A 23,951-nucleotide genomic window follows, 5' to 3' on the forward strand; every position below is an offset into this window, starting at 1 on the left:
CCACCCGGGCCAGAGCCAGCCCGGGCCATGCCCAGCTAGCCCCCGGCAGCCGCGGCAACTTTCCCTTCCCCTCCCGCGCTCCTGGTAGATGCCCGACCCTCCTCCCTCCATCTCCCCTCCACACATCCCTCCTCCCTCCATGGAGGAATCCAATGGGGGAAGGAGGGGGCGGAGTCGGGGTGGGGGGCGTGAGCACCGGAGAGGAGGGCAAATTTGCTTTTTTGTCCAGTGTCCCGACTGAATCCCGGTCGGGACGCGGGACAAAGAAGGAAATATCGGGACAGTCCCGATAAAAATCGGGATGTCTGGTCACCCTCCCCCTCCCCCGCTTCTTCCCACTGCGTGGTGCTTTCCTGCCCTGCCTCCTCTCCATCTGGGCCTTTATTTATAGCTCAGCCACTCAACTTCTGCTCTTGGACAATCTTTTATCCTTTTATCCTCTCTATTCCTTAGTTTACACGTCTTTGAAAGGGAAATGATACTACAGACTACCTCAGAGATAGGGTTTTGTAAAAGTTAAGCATTAATACAGGCTGAGAAAAGGGTCAGAAGGGACATGACAAACCTAGAATTAGTAGTTGAGGGGAAGAAGAGGCAGGAATCTCATGAGAGCTGTGGTGTCCCAGACTGATCAATACCTTCCCAACATGCAAGTTTTTCTTTTGTTGTTTTGGATTTGCATGGTGGGCTGACATTCCCCAGAATAGGCTGACTTGCTGCAGAGCCAATATCTGACTGAACAGAATGATCCACTAGCTCAGGGGTTCCCAAACCTGGTTTGCGGCTTGTTCGCCCCTGGCGGGCCGCAAGACGCTTTGTTTACTTGAGCGTCCGCAGGTAAACAAAGCGCCTCATGGCCTGCCAGGGGCTTACCCTGAACAAGCCGCGAACCAAGTTTGGAAACCCCCACACTAGCTAATGAGCCTGGAGGTTTAAAAAAAACAAAACTCTCTTTATAGTCAACTTTTATTCTTCACTTAGTTTCAATTCATGACTGCAGGTTACACCTTGCCACACAGACCGAGAAGATCACAGCCTAGATCTCTGCTATATGCCTGTACTTGGTACACTTATACCAAGACCAGTTTTTAACTCGGGTGTCTCTTTTCAAGAATGAACAGATTTGGCTATAAACATATTTCATTGTCAATAATTTCCTTCAGTCCCCAAATTAGTCTGATTGTCCTACTTTGGATTCTACCCTGGATGTCCTTTTTGAAATGTAAATGCAAATACTGTACACAATAAAAGTGATCTTGGTATCAGAACAGATTAGCAAGCCTCAGGTTAACTTCAGATACTTGCTGTGGGAAAAACCAAGGGAGGGATTATCAAAAAAACACAATGATGGCCAAATTTTCAGTTTTAGCCTCTCTTTTTGGTATCTGCTTTTGCACGTGAGAATGATTGTACTTGCAGAGAGAGTGCTCATCTCCACTTTGTGACTGGAAATCGAGGAGCAGTCGGGTTACTAGTGACTGCATGGCTCTGACAAGAAGCCTTTGTCTTCAGTAAAGAACAGCATTTCTTTTATGTTTTATGAATAAAAATAATACACCCTAGCTATTATATACTTCTTATTAGTAGATCTCAAAAAGTTCTTCACAATCTTTAATGTATTCATCTTCACTACACCCCTAGGGATGTAATATTATCCCCATTTAACAGGCGGGGAATTCAGGTACAGACAGAATAAATGACTTGCCCATGGTCACACAATAAATCTGTAATGGAGCAGAGAACCAAACCTGGTCTCTCAAGTACTAGGGAAGTGTACTAACCACTGAGCCTTACTTACTATTAGAGCATTACTAAATCAGATTTGAGTCCAGCTGTAATTTCTATAGTAATATCCTGGTATTCAATACTGAATAAAACTGCTTGGAATTGTTCAATGATATAACAACATTGCCAATATAACGCCTCCCCCCACCCCCCAAAATTCTTACCTTTAAAGCCTCATAATTTGACGTTCGAGTTAAGAAATTTTCCCAGGATTTATTTACCATTTCTCTCTGCTTATGGATAGCTTGAATCTACAATGTGACAAGAGATTTGAGGAGATGTAATACACACTGTATTTCCATTAACTGTATTGAATTCCTTGCTCCTGATACTAGCTACTCTTAATGTAGCACTTTTCCTTTGCCTGGAAGGATGAGAGGGATCAGTGCTTCTCTAGTACTGACTAGAGGAGACTGCTAGAGAATGTTGTGCTTTTCTCACTCCCAAATAAAGACCAGGCACATCACCACCACATCACCAGGCAAACCAGCTCTTCACTGCCCCTCAAGATGATGAAGGGGCCACAGAAGGCAGTACTGACAACTCTGTGATTGAGAAAGGAGAAATCCTTCATTCAATCCTGTCATAACTATAAAGGGAAGGGTAACAGCCCTCCTGTGTACAATACTATAAAATCCCTCCTGGCCAGAGACTCCAAAATCCTTTTACCTGTAAAGGGTTAAGAAGCTCAGCTAACCTGGCTGACACCTGACCCAAAGGACCAATAAAGGGGACAAGATACTTTCAAATCTTGGTGGGGGGGAAGGCTTTTGTTTGGGCTCTTTGTTTTGGGGGGAGTTTGCTCTTGGGACTAAGAGGGACCAGACATCAATCCATGCTCTCCAAATCTTTCTGAACAAGTCTCTCGTATTTCAAACTTGTAAGTACAGTCAGGCAAGGTGTGTGAGTTTTATCTTTGTTTTCTCAACTTGTAAATGTACTTTTTGCTAGAGTGTTTACCTCTGTTTGCTGTAACTTTGAACCTAAGGCTAGAGGGGGTTCCTCTGGGCTCTTTAAGTTTGATTACCCTGTAAAGTTATTTTTCATCCTGATTTTACAGAGATGATTTTGACCTTTTTCTTTAATTAAAAGCCTTTTTTAATAACCTGATTGATTTTTCCTTGTTTTTAGATCCGAGGGGATTGGATCGGAATCCACCAGGAGTTGGTGGGAGAAAGGAGGGGGGGATGGTTAATTTCTCCTTGTTTTAAGATCCAAGGGGTTGGATCTGTGTTCACCAGGGAGTTGGTGGAAGAGTCTCTCAAGGCTACCCAGGGAAGGGAGTTAGCCCATTGGGAGTGGTGGCAGCGGACCAGATCTAAGCTGGTAGTTAAGCTTAGAAGTTTTCATGCAGGCCCCCACATCTATACCCTGAAGTTCAGAGTGGGGAAGGAGCCTTGACAAATCCTATCTACTTTAAAGCTGCATAGAAGAGGGAACAGAGATACAATCAGTTGTGGTGGGAGGAAACAGATATGAAAGGGAGGAGGAATTACAATTATGAGACAAATAGGAAGATCTTCTTGAGAGGGGGAAAAAAAGATGCTGTATGTCCTCCTAGTGGAAAGGAAGAAAACAGGGCCACGATCCCAGATGGCAGGAAGAAAGGAGAAGAGATCTGCCCTACCTCAGGAATAGAGAGGAAGAGAGAAATGGAGATTGTGGAGGTGTTGATGGTGAGGGAATCAGGTGGATGTCTACTGTCCTCTTCTTGAACATACCAGATGGGTATCAGGGCACTGCTTCTCTTGAAGAAAACAATGGCAAATAGAGAAAGCCTTTTGGGGAAGGTTCTTACATGGGGATGGCAGATCTTAGGGACGCCATAGGTTCAGATAAGCAGCCTAACTTTTGGATGCTTATCCAGTTCCAACTGTTTTGAGGCCCTGAATTAAGCTATTCAGAAACCTCTACCCCGATACAACACGACCCGATATAACACAGTAAAGCAGTGCTCCGGGGCGGGGCGGGGCTGCACACTCCAGCGGATCAAAGCAAGTTCGATATAACGTGGTTTCACCTATAACATGATAAGATTTTTTGGTTCCTGAGGACAGCGTTATATCGGGGTAGAGGTGTATTAAAAACAAAAATTCTAAAAGCCGCCAGAATAGACACAAAACTCTCTAGGGGACTGGGGCTCTAGTGCCTCCAGACCTCCAATTTCTTTGAAGAACTGTCCCTGGAATTTTTTTAGAATGTTGACAGCTACATACATATTTAGATTTAACAATCTAGTAATCAAAACTTTTACATTATATGTGGTGTTTTGGGGAATTAATTTTACTGTGATTACCTTAATTTTTAATTTCTGGATTTATTTCAATTTATAACCTAAACATTGCATTACCATAGCTCATGGATGAAATGTAAAACAGACAGCCCCCTACCTAAATGGGCTAGAATTGTTTTCTTTAAGAAAAGTTCCAACACAATTTTGGCACATCTGAGCTGGCCCTTTAAACTAGAACTGGGCCAATTTTTTTTCCAGTAAAAACAGTTTATTCATCAGAAAAAGCAGTTTGCATGTTGACCGAAACTATTTGTGAATTTGCATGGTTTCAACTGAACTGAAAAAGCTGAAATATTTCGGAAATGTTGAAATGAAATGTTTTGTTTTGATCTAAAATAGGGAAAGAAAAGTCAAATTACTTAGACAAGTTAGATCTCTTCAAATCACCAGGGCCTGATGAAATGCATCCTAGAATATTCAGGGAGGTGACTGAGGAGATATCTGAGCCATTAGCAATTATCTTTGAAAAGTCATGGAAGACGGGAGACATTCCAGAAGACTGGAAAAGGGCAAATATAGTGCCCATCTATAAAAAAGGGAAATAAGGACCACCCAGGGATTTACAGACCAGTCAGCTTAACTTCTGTATCCGGAAAGATAAAGGAGAAAATAACTAAGCAATCAATTTGCAAACACCTAGAAGATAATAAGGTGATAAATGACAGTCAGCATGGATTTGTCAAGAAAAAATTGTGTCAAACCAACCGGATAGCTTTCTTTGACAGGGTAACAAGCTTCGTGGATAGTGGGGGAAGCGGTAGATGTGGTATATCTTGACTTTAGTAAGGCTTTTGATACTGTCTCGCATGACCTTCTCATAAACAAACTAGGGAAATCAACCTAGATGGAGCTACTATAAGGTGGGTGCATAATTGGTTGGAAAATCGTTCCCAGAGAGTAGTTATCAGTGGTTCACAGTCATGCTGGAAGGGCATAACGAGTGGGGTCCTGCAGAGATTGGTTCTGGGTCCGGTTCTGTTCAATATCTTCATAAATGATTTAGATAATGGCATAGAGAGTACACTTATAAAGTTTGAGGACGATACCACGCTGGGAGGGGTTGCAAGTGCTTTGGAAGACAGGATTAAAATTCAAAATGATCTGGACAAACTGGAGAAATGGGCTGAAGTAAATAGGATGACATTCAATAAGGACAAATGCAAAGTACTCCACTTAGGAAGGAACAATCAGTTGCACACATACAAAATGGGAAATGACTGCCTAGGAAGGAATACTGCAGAAAGGGATCTGGGGGTTATAGTGGATCACAAGCTAAATATGAGTCAACAGTGTAACGCTGTTGCAAAAAAAGCAAACATCATTCTGGGATGTATTAGCAGGAGTATTGTAAGCAAGACACGAGAAGTAATTCTTCCGCTTTACTCCATGCTGATTAGGCCTCAACTGGAGTATTGTGTTCAGTTCTGGGCACCACATTTCAGGAAAGATGTGGACAAATTGGAGAAAGTCCAGAGAAGAGCGACAAAAATGATTAAAGGTCTAGAAAACATGATCTATGAGGGAAGATTGAAAAAATTGGGTTTGTTTAGTCTGGAGAAGAGAAGACTGAGAGGGGACATAACAACAGTTTAGAAGTGCATAAAAGGTTGTTACAAGGAGGAGGGAGAAAAATTCTTCTTCTTAACCTTTGAGGATAGGACAAGAAGCAATGGGCTTAAATTGCAGCAAGGGCAGTTTAGGTTGGACATTAGGAAAAACTTCCTACCTGTCAGAGTGGTTAAGCACTGGAATAAATTGCCTAGCGAGGTTGTGGAATCTCCATCATTGGGGATTTTTAAGAGCAGTTTAGACAAACACCTATCAGGGATGGTATAGATAATACTTAGTCCTGCCTTGAGTGCAGGGGACTGGACTAGATGACCTCTCGAGGTCCCTTCCAGTTCTATGATCTGAAAAAAATCATTTTCATTTTTAGGCCTTTTGACGGAAGCAAGCAAAAGAGTCTCAAAAGAGGAAGAGATAGGGTAGTGGTGGTGCCTCTCTTATAAGCTTTAGACCAGTGCATAGCACATTCACCTGGGGTGTGGGAGACCTGGGTTCAGTTCCTGCCTATGCCTGATGGGAGAAAGGCTCTGAACCCAAGTCTCCCATATCTCAAATGAGTGCCCTAGCCACAGGGTTAAAGCTTATAAGGGAAGCACCACCTCCATCTTTACCTCCTCCAGCCATTTTGTGAAACCTTTGCTTGCTTTTGCCAAAATGCATGAAAGTCTAAACTAAATTTTTTGGGTTGAACTGAAATGTTTTGTTTTGACATTACTGAAACATTTTGACTTGAAGTTTTTTGTTTCAGTAATGTCAAACCATTTCAATTCATTTTAGTGTGAAATATTTTTGGACTTTTCAATGCACTGACCCAAGAGGACTTCTCTCCCCCGTCTCCCTTGTTTCCAAAACTGCCAGTGAATCAAAAAAATCCATTATTCATCCCGCTCTACTTTAAACTGTATTGGAACCAGTTTTACCACTAATCATGTTTCAACTCAATTTTGGAAAACTGGACCCCTGCAAGTGTAAATACAGCCCTTAGAGTTTCATTATGAGAAAAAGATCTATTTATAATGGTTGCTTTACAATTATTATAACCTTGCCCTTCCCTCTTCTGCAAAAGACGAGAGACAGACCTAATAAATATAGCAGTATGATTACTATTTTGATTCTACCAGTGGTGATACATTGCATAGTTGTTTCTTACATAGTGCTAATTAAATATTGACAAAATTATAATACTTGAGAAATAAAATTAAGTTTTTAAAAAATATTTCACTTTAACTGCTAATGAAATCTGAAGAGAATACCTTAATGCAAATATGGTGTGACTTTGAACTCTGTTAAACAAGAGAACCTTACTAATATAGTCAGCAAAATAATTTATACTGAAGTAAATGGGCTTTTCTTGAATAAAATACTTCATGTCTTACCTTGGAATAAACCTTTTCTTCCTCCTGGAGTTCCTGGTGCTGTTGACTTTCCAGCATTTCAGTCTGGAGAGTGGCAACTATCTTTCCAACATTTTCTGATGCCTCTGAAATAACTTTCAAGGCTTCCTCATCAGGAGTGACTGGTCTGAATGTTTCTTCTTTTAGTTCTGCACATATTTCACTCCAGACTTCTCCGACCTTTGTGTTAAACAGACAGACTATTTTAAAAAAAGGCTTATGTTTATTTCTGAAAATACAAAATACAATCCACATATCCTCTCCCGCTCTCCTTTTTGTTAAGTTTTATTCTCCAGAATGCTTACACAGGGCTTGTCTTCAGAGAGTTGAACCAGGATGTAAATCTGCAGCCACACCATCTTTTGTGGTACAAAACTGCCTTATTAGGGGCCATAACAAGTTGTCATAATGTGTGTGTGCACACACGCATGCACGGGTGCTCAAGAAGATTAAGTCAGAAAAAACTTTTGAGGGTTGTGTGTTAAATCTGATTTATAACTTGTATATATTGCAGTTATTAAGGGGTTCTTCAGCTGTAATACATTTTTATTTTTCTTGTATTTTTTGTGTATGTGCAAATGATGGTAAAGTAGTAACATTTAAAAAAAATACTCACTTTAAAGTCAAGATATCGACGTATGATAGCGAGTGTGACAAAATCCTTAGCAGACAAACCAGGTAAATTTTCAAAGCCTAAAAAAGTATTGTTAATTATTATTTAGATACGTATGACATCATAGAATAGAATATCAGGGTTGGAAGGGACCTCAGGAGGTCATCTAGTCCAACCCCCTGCTCAAAGCAGGACCAATCCCCAGACAGATTTTTATCCCAGTTCCCTAAATGGCCCCCTTAAGGATTGAACTCACAACCCTAGGTTTAGCAAGCCAATGTTCAAACCACTGAGCTATCCCTCCCCCAAAAATAAATTAATGGAGATATCCTATCTCCTAGAACTGGAAGGAATCTTGAAAGGTCATTGAGTCCAAACCCCTGCCTTCACTAGCAGGACCAAATACTGATTTTTGCCTGAGATCCTTAAGTGGCCCGCTCAAGAATTGAACTCACAACCCTGGGTTTAGCAGACCAATGCTTAAACCACTGAGCTATCCTTCCCCCTATATTTGTCTTAAAATATAAGACAATACACCATGGCACTTACTAAGTGTGACAAAACGTTATCAAATGCAAAAGTGTTGTCACAAATGTGTATAGTGTCTTCACCAAACACTCTTCTAATCCTGTCAGTTACTTGTACTGGCTTCTGGTGATAAGCTAGCCACTTCGCTATAACTAAATCATTCTGTTTTAATGCTTTACTTCTGGGTGTCCACACAACCTTCATATCACCTGTATTGCCATGGCTGGTGTTATGTCTCTGCTATTCTTGTGTGGCAAGGAAATGTTCCTCTATTTAAACTAAATCAGATTCCATAAGGCAGGGGTGGCCAACCTGAGCCTGAGAAGGAGTCAGAATTTACCAATGTACATTGCCAAAGAAATACATCAGCAACCAGCTCCCGCCCCCCGCGCCTCCCGCCCATCAGCAGCGCTGCCGATCAGCACCTCCCCCTCTCTCCCCACACCTGCCGATCAGCTGTTTCGTGGCATGCAGGAAGCTCTGGGGGGGAAGGGGGAGGAGTGAGGGCATGGCAGGCTCAGGGGAGGGGGTGGGAAAGGGTGGAGTGGGGGCAGGGCTTGTGGCAGAGCCAGGGGTTAAGCAGTGAGCACCTCTGGCACATTGGAAAGTTGGCGCCTGTAGCTCCAGCCCCGGAGTCAGTGCCTACACAAGGAGCCACAAATTAACTTTTGAAGAGCTGCATGTGGCTCCGGAGCCACAGGTTGGCCACCCCTGCCATAAGGGATAGACGTAGCTAACTCCTTCCTTATTGAGATGCATGATACTGTGGCTCCAGTAAAGTGATGAATCTTGCAAACAGAATGACTCCAGTATTTTATAAAATGTTACTAAGAATAAATGTAAACAGAGATGGTGGAGGCAAGGTACAGCTACTAGGACTTTGAATTCTCACTTTTGTGCATGTTTAATTTCAATAATAATATCCAATTAACATAATTTTGAATTGTTCAGATACTATATTTGCCCAAATCTCATTATAAATCTCACATTCACAAAATACTTGTAGCCCAACACTGTAGTATGTGTTTATTAGAATATGTTTTACATCATTTTACAGTTTTAAAGCATTTTGTGACATGTAGCATGGCATGAAAGAAAAAGCCTTAACAACAGATTTTTTTGAATCTGCCATATCAGACAAAAAAACCAGTATGTGACATGGTTTCATTGAGAGGTATGCCACACAGTTTTAAATGCTGTAAAAAGCTTTCCAATTTTGTATAATCCATTTCCATGCTATTTGTTTCTCACATCTGGTGTTCTGAACTACAGAAGCAATATGGAGATGTTGTCTGAATCATAGATATGTAGGGATGGAAGGGACCTTGAGAAGTCATCAAGTCCAACCCCCTGCGCTGTGGCAGGACCAAGTAAAGCTAGACCATCCCTGACAGGTGTTTGTCAATTTGTTTTTAAGAGCTTCCAATGATGGGGACTCCACAATGTCCCTTAGAAGCCTATTCCAGAACTTATCTACCCTTATGGTTAGAAAGTTTTTCCTGATATCTAACCTGAATGTAGGTCAAGCATGTATAGCAATGGCTATATTGTGCTGCTGGTGAAGTTCAGATTAATGACAAATTTGAAAATTGGGATGCAATGTGTACTCCTTACCTAGCTTGCATAATACAGAATAAATTTTTGCCCTCATGTTTTCAGACACTTCCATGATAGCAATGCTGGGGCAGTTGGCTGGCATTGGGATCACTCCTTGTTGTTCTTGGAAGCTGCCAACTAAAGGTTTCTTTGCATCTAATAATTTCATAACACACACACATACACACAAAAAGTTAACAAGTGTCAGGTTACACGTTATTAAACTTTTATAATTTTTTAAAAATAGGTTATATGGCTTCATGTTAGCCAACCACTATATACTGGTATATTTCACTATTTATCCTTGGTCACCTCCAAAACTGGGGTAGTCATCTCATTTAATGTATACCCACACAAACCTAGAATAGCTCCATTGATTTGGTGTGAGATAGGGCAGAATTTGGGCCAGGAAATGCTGATTAATACTGATAACTTCTTGTGGCAATAAAACTTTCTCTTTCTTGCTATTTCACATTTTATATCTGTATAAGTTATTTGCAGGAAGCTCTCAGCATTAGAGGAAAACCACTTTCAAGTAAACTTTGAAATATGACATAGAACTCTCCTTAAGGACACAGATGATATACAGCTGCAGAATGAAGCTGTTCAACTGTCAATCATTAAAAAGGAATGGACAGCTGAGGATATTAAGGATAGTTCTCTTGCCAGGTAATGAAGCAAATGCCACCTAGTGGCAAACCTGTATAACAAAATTAAAACGTTATATGTAGGCATTTTGAGGTTGGTCAGATGAAGAAGCACTGACATAGGAATGAGATTTACTATAATTTATTTATATTTGAAGGACTCAGTTGTTAGAAGAATAATTTATTTTCTACTTTATTCAATGAAACTGCACACAGATGGTTTAAAGTCTGCTAACCCTTACCAACAATTCTTCCATCTTGATCATGTTTGACTCCCAGCTCAAACTCCTCTTGTTTCCACAAATGTATTAAAAGGCTAGCAGCAGTCTGATCTTTTTCCCCTCTCCAGGTGTTGATGTGAGAAGCAGTTTTAGAATTGTCACAAAATTCAACCAATATTCCAAGAATTAGGTTGCATATGTTCTTTTGTTTTAACTTTGTCAAGGACCAGGGAAAAGAGTTGAAAGTAGTTTAGAACACAAAGAAATTCCATCTTCATAGCCAAAACAGAGAAATCCTATGGACCAAACTGTTCAAAACTAGTCACCAAAATTACTTTCACAAAACTTCCACATACACTTGCATGTGGAAGGCCCACAAGTTTTGTGTGAGTACATTAGGTTGCCAGTAGTAAAATGCTGGCCATGTGTCTATAAAGTACCTTTTAAGACCCTAATTCATCAAGACACTTAAGGACATGCTTAAGTGTATCCCTATTGATTTCAATGAGACTTAAGCATGTGCTTAAATGCTTTCCTGAATCAGGACCTAAGTGAATAGCCTATAAATAGAAGAATCCATTAAAATATAAATTTTAGTGAAATTAACACCGACAAATATTTTTTTAAAAAACAAAGATAAAAGGAGAAACTTGTATGATATATGCATGTACCCTGGAGTGTAGGTACTTAACAATGAGTGAATTAACTGTTCTGGGGTACACCGATGTGATACTCTCAGGAGGAGCAGTAACAAAAAGGAAAAAGTTGCTATTTTTCTATGTTTTAGTACTAGTGTTATTCTCTAATAATAATACCTACTGCCAACAAATCCAGAAGGAGAAAAATGCCCTCTTTTTCGAGAAAATAATCCTCTGCGATGTAACATCCCATGACACAGCACCTTAAATGGAAATAACTTCCATGTTAGAAATAACACCTTTCACGCTATACAATATCCTAGTAAACATGCAGATAATTTGCTTTAATGTGTTGCATAAAAATCATATATCATAGGATGTTTACATATATTAACTCTACATTGCTTGTAACAGAACAAATAAATATACTTGTTAAAAAAATTGATTGGAGAAGCCACTAATTTTAAGTATATTTCAGAATTTTTTTTTGGTAAGGTTTGTTTCAGCCGTTGTAGGTTAGAGCAACCTCATTTGGGCCCCAGCCAGCCTCAGGACTAGGGGAGACTAAGGGCTTGTCTACACTGGCAAGTTTCTGTGCAGTAAAGCAGCTTTTTGTGCTCAAACTGCAGATGTGTACACACTGCCAAGCCACTTTTTGTGCAGAAACTCCTCAGTTGCAGTGCTGCAAAAAAAACCCACCTTGACGAGGGTCATAAGGCTATTTGCGCAGAGGCTCCAGCGCTCAATTGCCAGTGTAAACACTAGATTGCTTTCTGTGCAGTAACTGGCCTCCTGAACTGTCCCATAATGCCTCAAGTGACCGCTCTGCTCATTGTTTTGAACTCGGATGCCCTGGAGACATGCGCCCCTCCCCTTTCAAAGTACCGTTTCTGTCTGAACTTACAAGACAACATGCTGACACACTCTCTGCCCCCCAAAACACAGTCTCTCTGCCTCCCTCCCTACACACACACACACACACACTCTCCCCTCTCCCCCAAACTTCAGTTGAAAAGCAGCTGGCGATGTAGTAGGATGCCCATGGAACAATGGGATTGGGAAACCGGCATCATGTGACATTGTGCCTGCCCCATGAGGCATTGCAAACCCTTCCCAAAGCACCCTGCAGCCAGTTGCACAGTGGGATAGCTACCACAATGCACGGCTGTCTTTGCTGTTGCAAGAGCTGCTAATGTGGATGAGCTCCAGCATTACAAGGAGCACAGTGTGGACATGCAACAGTGGTTTAATTCCAGCGTTTTAATAAAAGTAGTATAACTTGTAGTGCAGAAACTTGCCAGTGTGAACATACCCTTAGAGACACTTTTACTTCTCCACGTTCATGGTCAGCATCATCTGAAGATTGAAACCAGTGCCTAAAGAACTTCTTTGCATATCAGTGATGCAATCTTCATTCAGTACAGCTCAAAGCCACCTTTCTACTACCTCAATCCTGGGTTGCCTGGGGGCAGAAACAGCTCACAGTACAAGAGATGCTACTTGTACCCAGTGTGGCAACTGAGGATTAGTTCACAAGGTGCTCCACCTCCCACCTTGGAATGGCCCTTCCTTACTCCCAACAGGACACTTGTGTCAAGAGTGGGAGGAGAAAGTAGATGGCCTAGAGTCAACTATTGCTTGTGCAATCCAAGAATTTTCCTGGCAAAGGAGAAATCTTAAGCTGCTCTTTTAGGGCATCTTTCTGTCTGCTATGGGTGAAACTAGGACGAAGGATTGAGCCCCAGATCTAGTATGAATTGTGTACAAAAATATTTTTATTATTATGATTTAGTCAAATAGTATAATGAACATTTAAGCACTTTAAAGGAGAGAAAGGTCTTCATGTCTAGAGAAGAGTAACAACCTTACAAACATAAAATACAAGACTTCCTTTTAACAATTACTGTTGTTAAAATAGTTCCACACTTACCACAAACTGTCTAATGTGCTAAAAAGGAGTCGATTATGACCTAATCCACTATATAACTTATTTGGATCCATCTTCATGAATGGAATAAGTATATCCACTCCTTCACAGCCAAACAGTTCCTGTTAAGACATTAATCAAAGTTGTATTTTTCCTAAATACACACAAAATCTCAAAGAAACAAAAACTAAATCATGTTCCTTGTATCTGTATTAGTTCTTCCTCATGAACTAGAGGAGAAATTTTTCCTTATACTGTCAGTGCTAAAATAGATTTTCAGTTTTTGATTCTAAAAGTCTTTCCAATCTCACTATTTCTTCACCCCAACAAACATATTTTCATCCCTTGATATAGATGATGCAAAATGGTAATGGCAGGGTTCAGTCAACTGCTCAAAAGGACTATGAGTAAGATGATGGAAGTAAAATGCAACATCACTGAAACTAGTTGTCAGAGAGCCTTTGATTCATGAGTGGTGAACTACAAATGATACTTACCTTTGAAGAAAATGGCAGTGTAATTTAAATAAAAATATATTTTGACTTTTCTCACAGAATAATGCAGTAGGATTACCTTTCTATGAAGATCATTTTCACAGAGAGTAGACAAGATAAGTAATATATCAGTTTGAATTTCCAGTACAATGGCATCTTCTTTTTCTTTAGATTTGTTTGTTATATGCTTTAAGATATCTGGAATGACAGACAAATTAAAAACATGAGTGTCCTGTTTTACACAGAAAACCTAATTATATCCAGTTACTACCTTTGCTGATATTTTTAAAATAAAATTTTGCAATGCAAGTACTCTATTGTCTAACACAATCTACCTGTGCTATACAAGATTTATCTACTGAGCTTCACAAAATCTCACACAACCTGTAGTACTCTTGAATGAAAATTAGTTGCTAACAATGAAAATTAAGGAGTAGATTGTGTAACCTTGACCCCCATGGACTAAAGCCAGTGGAACTACAGGCTTGTCCACACAGCAAACTACTGTACACCAGCTTGCTGTGCACTAACTTGCCATGTGGATACAGAGCAGTGAAAGTCCCAGAGTACGGCTTAGTGTACGGACAGCAGAATACTAAGCAGCACTCCAGGACTATCACCGTGCTGCAGTAGTATCCATATAACCAGTTAGTGTGCAGCAAGCTGGTGTGCTGTAGATTCACATCCTGGCTTGCCACAAGATAACTCACCAAGTAGACAAGACCACTTAAGTACCCTTTCAGGATAAATTAAAGCTCCATAATTTGATATCCAAAATAAGGGGTGAAATTCTGGCTTCACTGCAATGAATGGGTGTTTTTCCATTGACTTAGGTGGGACCAGATTTTCACTGAAGGACATTAAACCCTTTATTTCTTTCCAAAATAGAATTTCTGTTATAAGACATTCCCTATCTTCCACATCATGCCATCATTAGAGTCCTCCAATTTTGGTTCTGCTGCACTCCTAGAAGTTTTATTTAAAAAGCAAAACAAAACAAAAAGAACTTTGTAAACAATTCATGATTTCACAATTGACACAAATTAAAAATAATAAATAGTACATTATAGCAGGTATGATATATTGGACTAAGAAGTGGTCTGAGGTGCAGAGTGGGACAGAAGCAGAGCAGCTTTACTCTGCATTTCTCTCCCTTATTCTCCTGGCACAACATTTATCAGATAAAAGACTTAAGTGTAGGCACTGATTCTGCGTTTACACTAAGGCCCCTTTACACCACTCTGACAGTGAAAATGAGTGAGAGTTACATTTCTGCTCATTTTAAGGTCCCTTTTCTCTGCCAGAGTGCTTTAAAATGGTCTTAGTGTAAATGAGAATTAGGGTCACAGTCTCTGACCCTGCTCCTATCCAAGTCAACTGGAGTTCTGCCATTGATTTCAGGAGACAAGGATCAGGGCCATAATCATGTATGTAAATTATATGGGAGTTCGGAGAATACAAAACAGTAATGGGATCCACACCTTTCACTCCTAAACTGTGAAGTGCTTTGAGATTTACTGACAAAAAGTGCTATATGAGACAAAGATATTATTATTAAATAATGGATTCAGATCAGTTCAGTCAATTCTGGTCAAAAGTTATCATAGGATACTTGTTCAGTGACCTATGAGTCTGCATATCCTTGTGAGTACTCTCACCAAAAAAGGATAAAGAATGAATTAAGATGGATGCTAAACTACTCTCTCTCCACCCTCCAGAGCAGGTTTGAGCAATCTTTGTGTTATGTGTTTGTACAGTACCAGCACAATGGGGCCCTGGTCCATAACAGGGGTCCCTAGGTGCTACCAGAATAATAATAATAATTAGACAGCTTGCACTTTACAAATTATATCCCTTGGCTTTACAGAAGTATTCTATTTTTGTGTGTGTGTTGTAGTGTCACAACATTAAAACAAATTAAATCAATGAATTTTTACATTGTTTTCACTTTTCCCCCCAATCGTGCCCTCACATATTGACATTTTTCAGCAGTCGGGGACATGTATTAAAAACTAAAGCACAAGAACATGGAGGGATCTGGATATGTCTTACTGATCAAGAGACCATGCTTTGACAGAAATGTTTCATGAAAGAGATTAATTCCTTTTTTAAGTGAAAAAAGGGAAGTATCTCAGATAAGAGTCAAAGCTGTTAATTAATGACGACACTCAAGTGTTAATATCTATGAACTAGTACCTGTACCACTTGGCACAATGTTGATTGTACACCAATATTATAAATATAAAAAAAGGAGCACATCTAATTTTATGTGCTAGAAGGTAAAAATAGGAAGTTACAGAACATAATATTCCCAGTTTGTATACTTAAGTGCAACATTCCAAACACAGTATATTCAACAGAAGAACACACTATATATTGGATAAATATCACAACATAAATTGTGCTTTACCCAACAGTTGGTTAATTGCTCCCTGATCACAAAGATCGAGGTTCACAGCTTCGTCACAAAGGGACACCACAGGTCTCAGGACTCTCAGACTGTAGCGCATCTGTGCAAGTTTGTTGCCACGACCACCTGCACCATGGAAACAGTTACCTTGACCGAAGAAGGGATCTGTGGATAAATCAAAATGAACATCTGCTTTTGCAATTCAGTGTAGATTCAAAATAAAGTTATGCTTTCAGCTGCTATTTTGCAGGTTTCAAATAAACCAAAACCAAAGTAACTAAACCCTTATTACAAAGGCTTTGTGCTTAAAAATAATTTTCTAATAAGAAATCTTAAAATACTTATGACTATACTTATTATCATAACAAATGTGTTTTTAATGAGTATTTTTCATTATTTCAACAATTTAGTTATCTCAATAAGTTACTGATTAGTTTTTTTTCAGTGGAATCTGTGCTCCAATAGTGTTGTACCATGGGTACTGTGCTATATAATCGGTTATGTTTTGGCTATATACAGTGTATGTTTTATAGTAAAAATTAAGGTATTAAAATAAATAAATAGGATGGTTTAAATGGGCAGAAATTAGCTAATCATCTGAATCTAAAAGCAAAAATAACTCAGTTTTTGCAAAAAAAAAAAAAAAAAAACGCAAAAAAGGTAAAAAACAAATTCTCCAAATAACACATGCAAATAAAAATATAATTAAAATCCCTACTTCTAAAAAAGAACTCACTGCATATCACTGATATGATGTTTTTACAGGCCACTTCCAAAGGCATATTGTCAATTATGCTTCATCCATTGTTAATTGTATTGGTACTATCCTGTACTTGCCTAATTATAATGTTTTGTATGTGCTGTTAAACAAAAAAAATGTTTATTAAGTTACAACCACAAGCTCAAATTGCCTCCCAATACGTTGCTATAAAACAATTATATAAAATATGACCCACTCAAAAATTGTTCTTGAGGGGTCAAAAGGGGAATTATGTTGTACCATGGGTACTGTGCTATATAATTGGTTATGTTTTGGCTATATACAGTGTATGTTTTCTAGTAAAACTTAAGGTATTAAAATAAATAAATAGAATAGTAAATACTAGTATTAGCCATTTTCTTTTTATTCACGCCTTGCAAGTAACAGACAGGATTTTGTCTGTGTCTATTTTAATTAAATTAAAAAAATTTCAAAAGCCTAGGCCCCAATGTAGGAAAAAATAGGTGCAAAATTTAGTAAAGACTAATTTACAATGCCTTTCTTGTTCAACATAAAACACTGCTATTTGTTACCTTTTAAAGGTCTCTGTAAAAAACTGTTTATGTAAATAATGTATCAAAAAAAAAAAAGTGTAAAGGCCATTGTTAAAGCCAAATGGCCAAAAAAAAACCCCAAAAACAAAAACAAAAAAAACCCCCAAGCTAAAAAAAACGAACCCCCCCTTAAAAACGCCAAAAAACCATCAGCGCGCATTCATGGTTAAAAAGGGGCAAACTAACAACCCTGAGGTAAAGGCTGGCACCCTTAGAACACAAAATAATTAATTATATCAAAACTAAACAAAATAACCCTCCCAATGGTGTTTTAGGCCATCAAAAAATAACACCCACTAAAAAGTAACTGGTCATAAACTAACACAGCAAAATCCATAAACTTCAATTAAAAAACAACAACAACAACAACAACAAAAACCCTATAAAAACAGGGTGCTTTGCCATGGGGCTTTGGGTTTGTCTTGCCAACAGCTCCAAAAGCATCAAATCGCAACCGACAGAGCCCGGCTCCCCTCTGCAACCAGACTGGCTGGCCACTAAATTAATCCAGACTCTGGACTGGTAACTGTAACATCAACTGGCAGGACTGTATGTGTATGTAACTAAAAAGCATATGCTAATTGCTGTATTCTCAATAAATGCGGCGTGTTGCCTTGTCCCCTATAAAAAATAAATCTCGTGTGCTTTGTATGAGCATAACAGTAGGATAAGTAAAAGAACACAAACACATAAGACCAGCCATACTGGGTCAGACCAAAGGTCCATCTAGCCCAGTATCCGGTCTTCTGACAGTGGCCAATGCCAGGTTCCCCAGAGCGAATGAACAGAACAGGAATCAAATGATCCATTCTCTGTCTCCCATTCCCAGCTTCTGGCAAACAGAGGTCAGGGACACCATCCCTGCCCATCCTGGCTAATAGCCATTTATGGACCTATCCTCCATGAATTTATCTAGTTCTGTTTTGAACCCTGTTACAGTCTTGGCCTTCACAACATCCTCTGGCAAAGAGTTCCACAGGTTGACTGTGCATTGTGTGAAGTAATACTTCCCTTTGTTTTAAACCTGCTGCCTATTAATTTCATCTGGTGACCCCTAGTTCTTGTGATATGAGGAGTAAATAACACTTCTTTATTAACTTTCTCCACACCAGTCATGATTTTATAGACCTCAATCATATCCCCCCTTAGTAGTCTCTTTTCCAAGCTGAAAAGTCCCAGTCTTATTAATCTCTCCTCATATACGGAAGCCATTCCATACCCCTTATCACTTTTGTTGCCCTTTTCTGAACCTTTTCCAATTCCAATATATCTTTTTTGAGATGGGGTGACCACATCTGCATGCGATATTCAACATGTGGGCATACCATGGATTTATATAGAGACAATATTATATTTTCTGTCTTATCTATCCCTTTCTTAATGATTCCCAACATTCTGTTAATTTTTTTGACTGCTGCTGCACATTGAGTGGATGACTCCAAGATCTCTTTCTTGAGTGGCAACAGCTAATTTAGACTCGATCGTTTTATATGTATAGTTGGGATAATGTTTTCCAACGTGCATTACTTTGCATTTATCAATATTGAATTTCATCTGCCATTTTGTTGCCCAGTCACCCAGTTTTGTGAGATCCCTTTGTAGCTCTTTGCAGTCTGCTTTGGATTTAACTATTTTGAGTAGTTTTGTAGCATCTTCAAATTTTGCCACCTCACTGTTTATCCCCTTTTCCAGATCATTTATGAATAAGTTGAACAGCACTTGGCTCAGTATAGACCCCTAGGGGACACCACTATTTACCTCTCTCCATTCTGAAAACTGACCATTTATTGCTACCCTTTGTTTCCTATCTTTTAACCAATTGCCAATCCCTGAGAGGACCTTCCCTCTTATCCCATGACAGCTTACTTTGCTTAAGAACCTTTGGTGAGGGACCTTGTCAAAGGCTTTCTGAAAATCTAAGTACACTATATGCACTGGTTCCCCCTTGTCCACATGCTTGTTGACCTCCCTCAAAGAATTCTAGTAGATTGGTGAGGCATGATTTCCCTTTACAAAAACCATGTTGACTCTTTTCCAACAAATTAAGTTCATCTATGTGTCTGACAATTTTGTTATTTACTATAGTTTCAACCAGTTTGCCCGGTACTGAAGTCAGGCTTACCGGCCTGTAATTGCCGGGATCATCTCTGGAGATCTTTTTAAAAATTGGCATCATATTAGCTATCCTCCAGTCATTTGGTACAGAAGCTCATTTAATGATAACTTACAGATTACAGTTAGTAGTTCTGCAATTTCACATTTGAGTTCCTTCAGAACTCTTGAGTTAATACCATCTGGTCCTGGTGACTTATTTCTGTTTATCTATTTGTTCCAAAACCTCCTCTAACACCACCTCAATCTGGGACAGTTCCTCAGATTTGTCACCTAAAAAGAATGGCTCAGGTTTAGGAATCTCCCTCACATCCTCAGCTGTGAAGACTGATGCAAAGAATTCATTTAGTTTCTCCGCAATGGCCTTATCGTCCTTGAGTTCTCCTTTAGCATCTTGATCGTCTGGTGGCCCCACTGGTTGTTTAGCAGGCTTCCTGCTTCTGATTTACTTAATTTTTTTTGCTGTTACTTTTTTGAGTCTTTGGTTGCTGTTCTTCAAATTCTTTTTTGGCCTTTCTAATTATATTTTTACACTTCACTTGCCAGAGTTTATGCTCCTTTCTATTTTCCTCACTAGGATTTAACATCCACTTTTTAAAAGATGTCTTTTTGCCTCTCAATGCTTCTTTTATTTTGTTGTTTAGCCACAGTGGCACTTTTTTGGTTCTCTTACTATGTTTTTTAATTTGGGGTATACATTTAAGTTGAGCCTCTATTATGGTGTCTTTAAAAAGAGGGAAGACAGAGATTACCAGATTAAGTGAATATTTATCTGTACCATAAAATATTCATCTGATTACATTTACTTATTTCTGTGCAGGAAACACCCAAAACTGGAATAAAAAAAAAAAAGTAATGTGGGCCAGCTACGAGGTGCATTGGATGAGCTGCTGTGTAGAAAACTGTAGAGCATCTTTCTTCAGTATGAGAGTTCATTCTTATTTATTTATGCTTTTCAAAAACTGATGAGAAAACTGATACATTTCCTACATGAACTATTTTTGAAAATTGTATTCCATGTTCATCAGTTTTACAGTTTTTCTGTCTAATAGTTGTGTTGTATTTTCAGGGCCATGATATATAATTGAGATAGATGTCTAAAGTCAACTCACCTTGGCCCACACACCATTCTAGAAACATAAGGAGACGAGTATTCCCTTGACAGGTCATATAGTCATCCACTAACAATGGAGCTACTGAAGCTAACGTAGCAATTGCATGAAGCTGTAATTCTTCATATTGGGCAGCAGACCAGTCATGTACACCAGGCTTTTCATTTGGTTTGACATAATGAAACAAAGCCAGCACCACTTTACCCTCATTTAGCAGCTGCAGATTCAAAAGATAAATAGGTACAGATATAGCTTAAAGATGTCACATGTAAATATGAAAAAATCTAAGAGACTGAGTCAACTCATTTTTAAAATAGTTTTAAACTCAACTGTTTGCAATTTCCTCCTTAAGACTTTTCAAATGTACCCTTCAGTGTTTAGGCAACACACAGACTCTCTCTGGGCATGATAAATAGTCACTTTACCATCACCTTGTATCAATGGTCAGTGGATCAAGCCCTCAGTGAGTTTGTTCTAATTCAGTGATTAACACCACACTGTTGTTGTTTTTTTTTAAATTAGTCTCTTGGATAAAGCCGTTGGGCCACATCCTCATCTGGTATAAATAATCATAGGGGCAGGCACCGCTTTTGGGTCTTTGTTTGTACAGCCCCTAGCACAAAGGAGTCCCACTTATGGACCAGGACCTCAAGCTGCTACAATAATACAACCAATAATAATAATTATAAAATTGAAGTCATTATGAGGGTAGGCGGATCTACATCACAAGTTTGATGGGGTGTCAGGGATGTTTTGACTGTTGCTGGTGATGGTGGTGGTATGGAGTAATGCTGATATAAAAGGCTCAAAGCCAGGTGTGTGGTGGGAAGACAGAGTAGCAACTAATGACAAGCTTGACTGATGGTAGTTCTTGGCTACTATAGGCACTCAGCAAGCCTCTGATCAGTTTCACTGACTCACTGCCCAGTGGCTCCTTCAGGTTGTCAAAATTTGCAGAAATAGGGAGAAAATGCCCAGGACAGGACTGGTCTGTACTAGGAAAATTACCCACGGTTGGCAATGGGAGCAGGTACAGTGAAACTAGTGCTGAATATAGTTCAGTGAAGACACATACTTTTCATATTCTGCATCAATTCAGTAAACATGGTTTCTGAAACAGTGATGAACTTGGCTTGTCCTAGTCTACATCTGCATTTGAATCATGTTCAGCATTCACTTTTCAGAATGGGTAATTATTTTAGTGTTGGACTAGATTTGCAAAACCTCTAAAAATAGACACCTTATATTGCAGTATAGCATCAGCACGAGGTCTGAGGCTAAGTACTGGCATAAGATTATTAATTATTCACCTACAGAAGAGCATATGGACATGGATAGTAAAGGATATTGCTATGATCAGTATAACCCTCATTTATTTACACAACCAATTTGGGTACAACTTACCTGTACTGAACACAGATCTTTCGCTAAGACTGCAACCATGTTAAACAGCAATTTTTTCAGCTCAAAGTCTTCATAACTGTAGGTAAGCTTAAAACCTTTTACCAAAGGATTATGGCTTTTAACTGGGAAGGAAATTATAGCCAAATTACAACTAAAGCTAAACAAGAAATTCAAAAGATGATAATTAGGAAAAAAGCACTTATATTTCACATGTGCAATAATAAGACATCTTACCTTCACTAAACGTTGCTAATAGTATTAACTGCTTAGTAAATCCACTTTCCTAGCAGACATACAAAACAAATGTTTTAATTAAATCATAGCTCATAATTTCATTGACATCAATGGCAGTTAGGCACATAAATACCTTTGAGGATCTGGGCCCTGAAAACTTCAGACATGAAATAAGCTACTGTAAAAGTGCAATGGACATTCTAAAATGGCTACTGGGAAAACAGGAAGTGTGAATTAAATTCCAAATTATAAGGGCTATCCAGCAAGTGTGAAACTCTTATTCAAGCAAAGATGAATTCCATAAAAGGAGAACATGCCTGACCAGGCCCCTAAACAACATCCAGCTGATTCATGTAATCAGGAATTTGTTTGACGAATTATTCGTTATGTCATGACTATTTAGAATTCTAAATCTAAAACCATGAAACAGAGAGTAAAAGAATATTAGCTTATTTAAAACAAGGAACCGTAGAGCTCTCTCGTAAAAGCTATGAAATATTCCAGAAGATGTGGGTAACGAAGTAAACACACACTTCTTAGGCAACTTACTGTAATAAACGTACTCCTTAGATTTTCCAAACAATGAGTACAGTTTTAAACATAAGGCTCCCTGTAACAGGACCCTTCTGTTAAGCTTTGCAGTTATTTTTGTTTTCTCACTATCAAATCATCTTTATGTTATTGGGCAGGAGCTAACAGTGTTAAGGGTTTGAGTGTCTCTGAGGCATAGGGAACTACAGAAAGAAACAGAGTCTTCCTGGAAGGAAAGCCCTGAACAACCAGAAATGGGAGAAAGAATAGGCTGAATTTAACAATACAACAAATCCCAAGAAAGTGGTAACTTTGGACTATATCCAGTGCATACAGAACAGGGTAGTTAATATGTCACCAGCCTATAAGGCTCAAAAATATGAATACTCACAATCATTGGTGCTCCAGGGTTTTCAGCTATGAGTGTGGCTATTACTAAGAGGTCGTTTCTTAGCTGGCGATCATAGTGACGGAAACCATGCATGAGTAAGTTCACAAACACTTCCTTCAAAGCACTTAGAAGAAAATGAAAGTCAGAGTTTTATATTCCTTTTCGTATTCTATTTATGTGCAGCTCCTGAGTACATGAATGCCATTGCTACGTCAGACTTTTCATAGTCTAGATTAGTGTGCAGTTGCAAGCACCACAACTTCCCAAGGTTTTTCAAAATTGATATTTTATATGTACCACTGTGTATCTAATTTAAGCATCAACTGCTATAATAGGCACAATTAGACACAAATCTTTGTTTTACAGGTGTTAAATTGAATTTATAAAGAGAAGTCTATTTACTCAAGCAAAGGTATGCTTAACTGCATCGTGCTGTCTGATTAAAATATTTCCTTTAAAAACAGAAGGGCAAATCCCCAGTGAACGTCAACACAACTCCGTTGACTAATGGAGCAATGTAGCTGAGGATCTGGTTCTCGGTCTTGTATTTTATAACATATCATTTACTACTAATTTTATAATACTGAAATGCTAAAAAAAAAAAAAAAAGTAATGCACTGCATTGATTTAAGGCTTGATTCTGCAGTCCTTTCCTTCTGCAGGATCAGGCCCATAATAATTACTGCTAAACTGCTGTCAAGGCTGTATCCCCACTTTGAACTTTAGGGTTCAAATGTAGGG

General features: G+C 39.0%; 1 protein-coding gene across 1 annotated transcript in view; it reads right to left on the bottom strand.

Moving 5' to 3' along the window:
• CFAP69 (cilia and flagella associated protein 69) overlaps positions 1-23,951 on the bottom strand; it is a 45,954-nt gene that overhangs the window by 10,510 nt on the left and 11,493 nt on the right. Inside the window, exons 9-21 of the mRNA XM_026649336.1 lie at positions 23,211-23,334; positions 22,289-22,337; positions 22,055-22,176; positions 20,651-20,867; positions 16,113-16,277; positions 13,782-13,900; positions 13,212-13,330; positions 11,463-11,544; positions 10,665-10,857; positions 9,794-9,931; positions 7,655-7,731; positions 7,021-7,218; positions 1,950-2,036 (exon numbers count right to left, since the gene is read on the bottom strand). Coding sequence (XP_026505121.1) covers positions 1,950-2,036; positions 7,021-7,218; positions 7,655-7,731; positions 9,794-9,931; positions 10,665-10,857; positions 11,463-11,544; positions 13,212-13,330; positions 13,782-13,900; positions 16,113-16,277; positions 20,651-20,867; positions 22,055-22,176; positions 22,289-22,337; positions 23,211-23,334 — 1,690 coding nt within the window. The remainder of the gene's footprint in view (positions 1-1,949; positions 2,037-7,020; positions 7,219-7,654; positions 7,732-9,793; positions 9,932-10,664; positions 10,858-11,462; positions 11,545-13,211; positions 13,331-13,781; positions 13,901-16,112; positions 16,278-20,650; positions 20,868-22,054; positions 22,177-22,288; positions 22,338-23,210; positions 23,335-23,951) is intronic.

Source organism: Terrapene carolina, unplaced genomic scaffold, assembly GCF_002925995.2.
Source record: "Terrapene carolina triunguis isolate 2854851 unplaced genomic scaffold, T_m_triunguis-2.0 Scaffold84, whole genome shotgun sequence".
Taxonomy (NCBI): domain Eukaryota; kingdom Metazoa; phylum Chordata; order Testudines; family Emydidae; genus Terrapene; species Terrapene triunguis.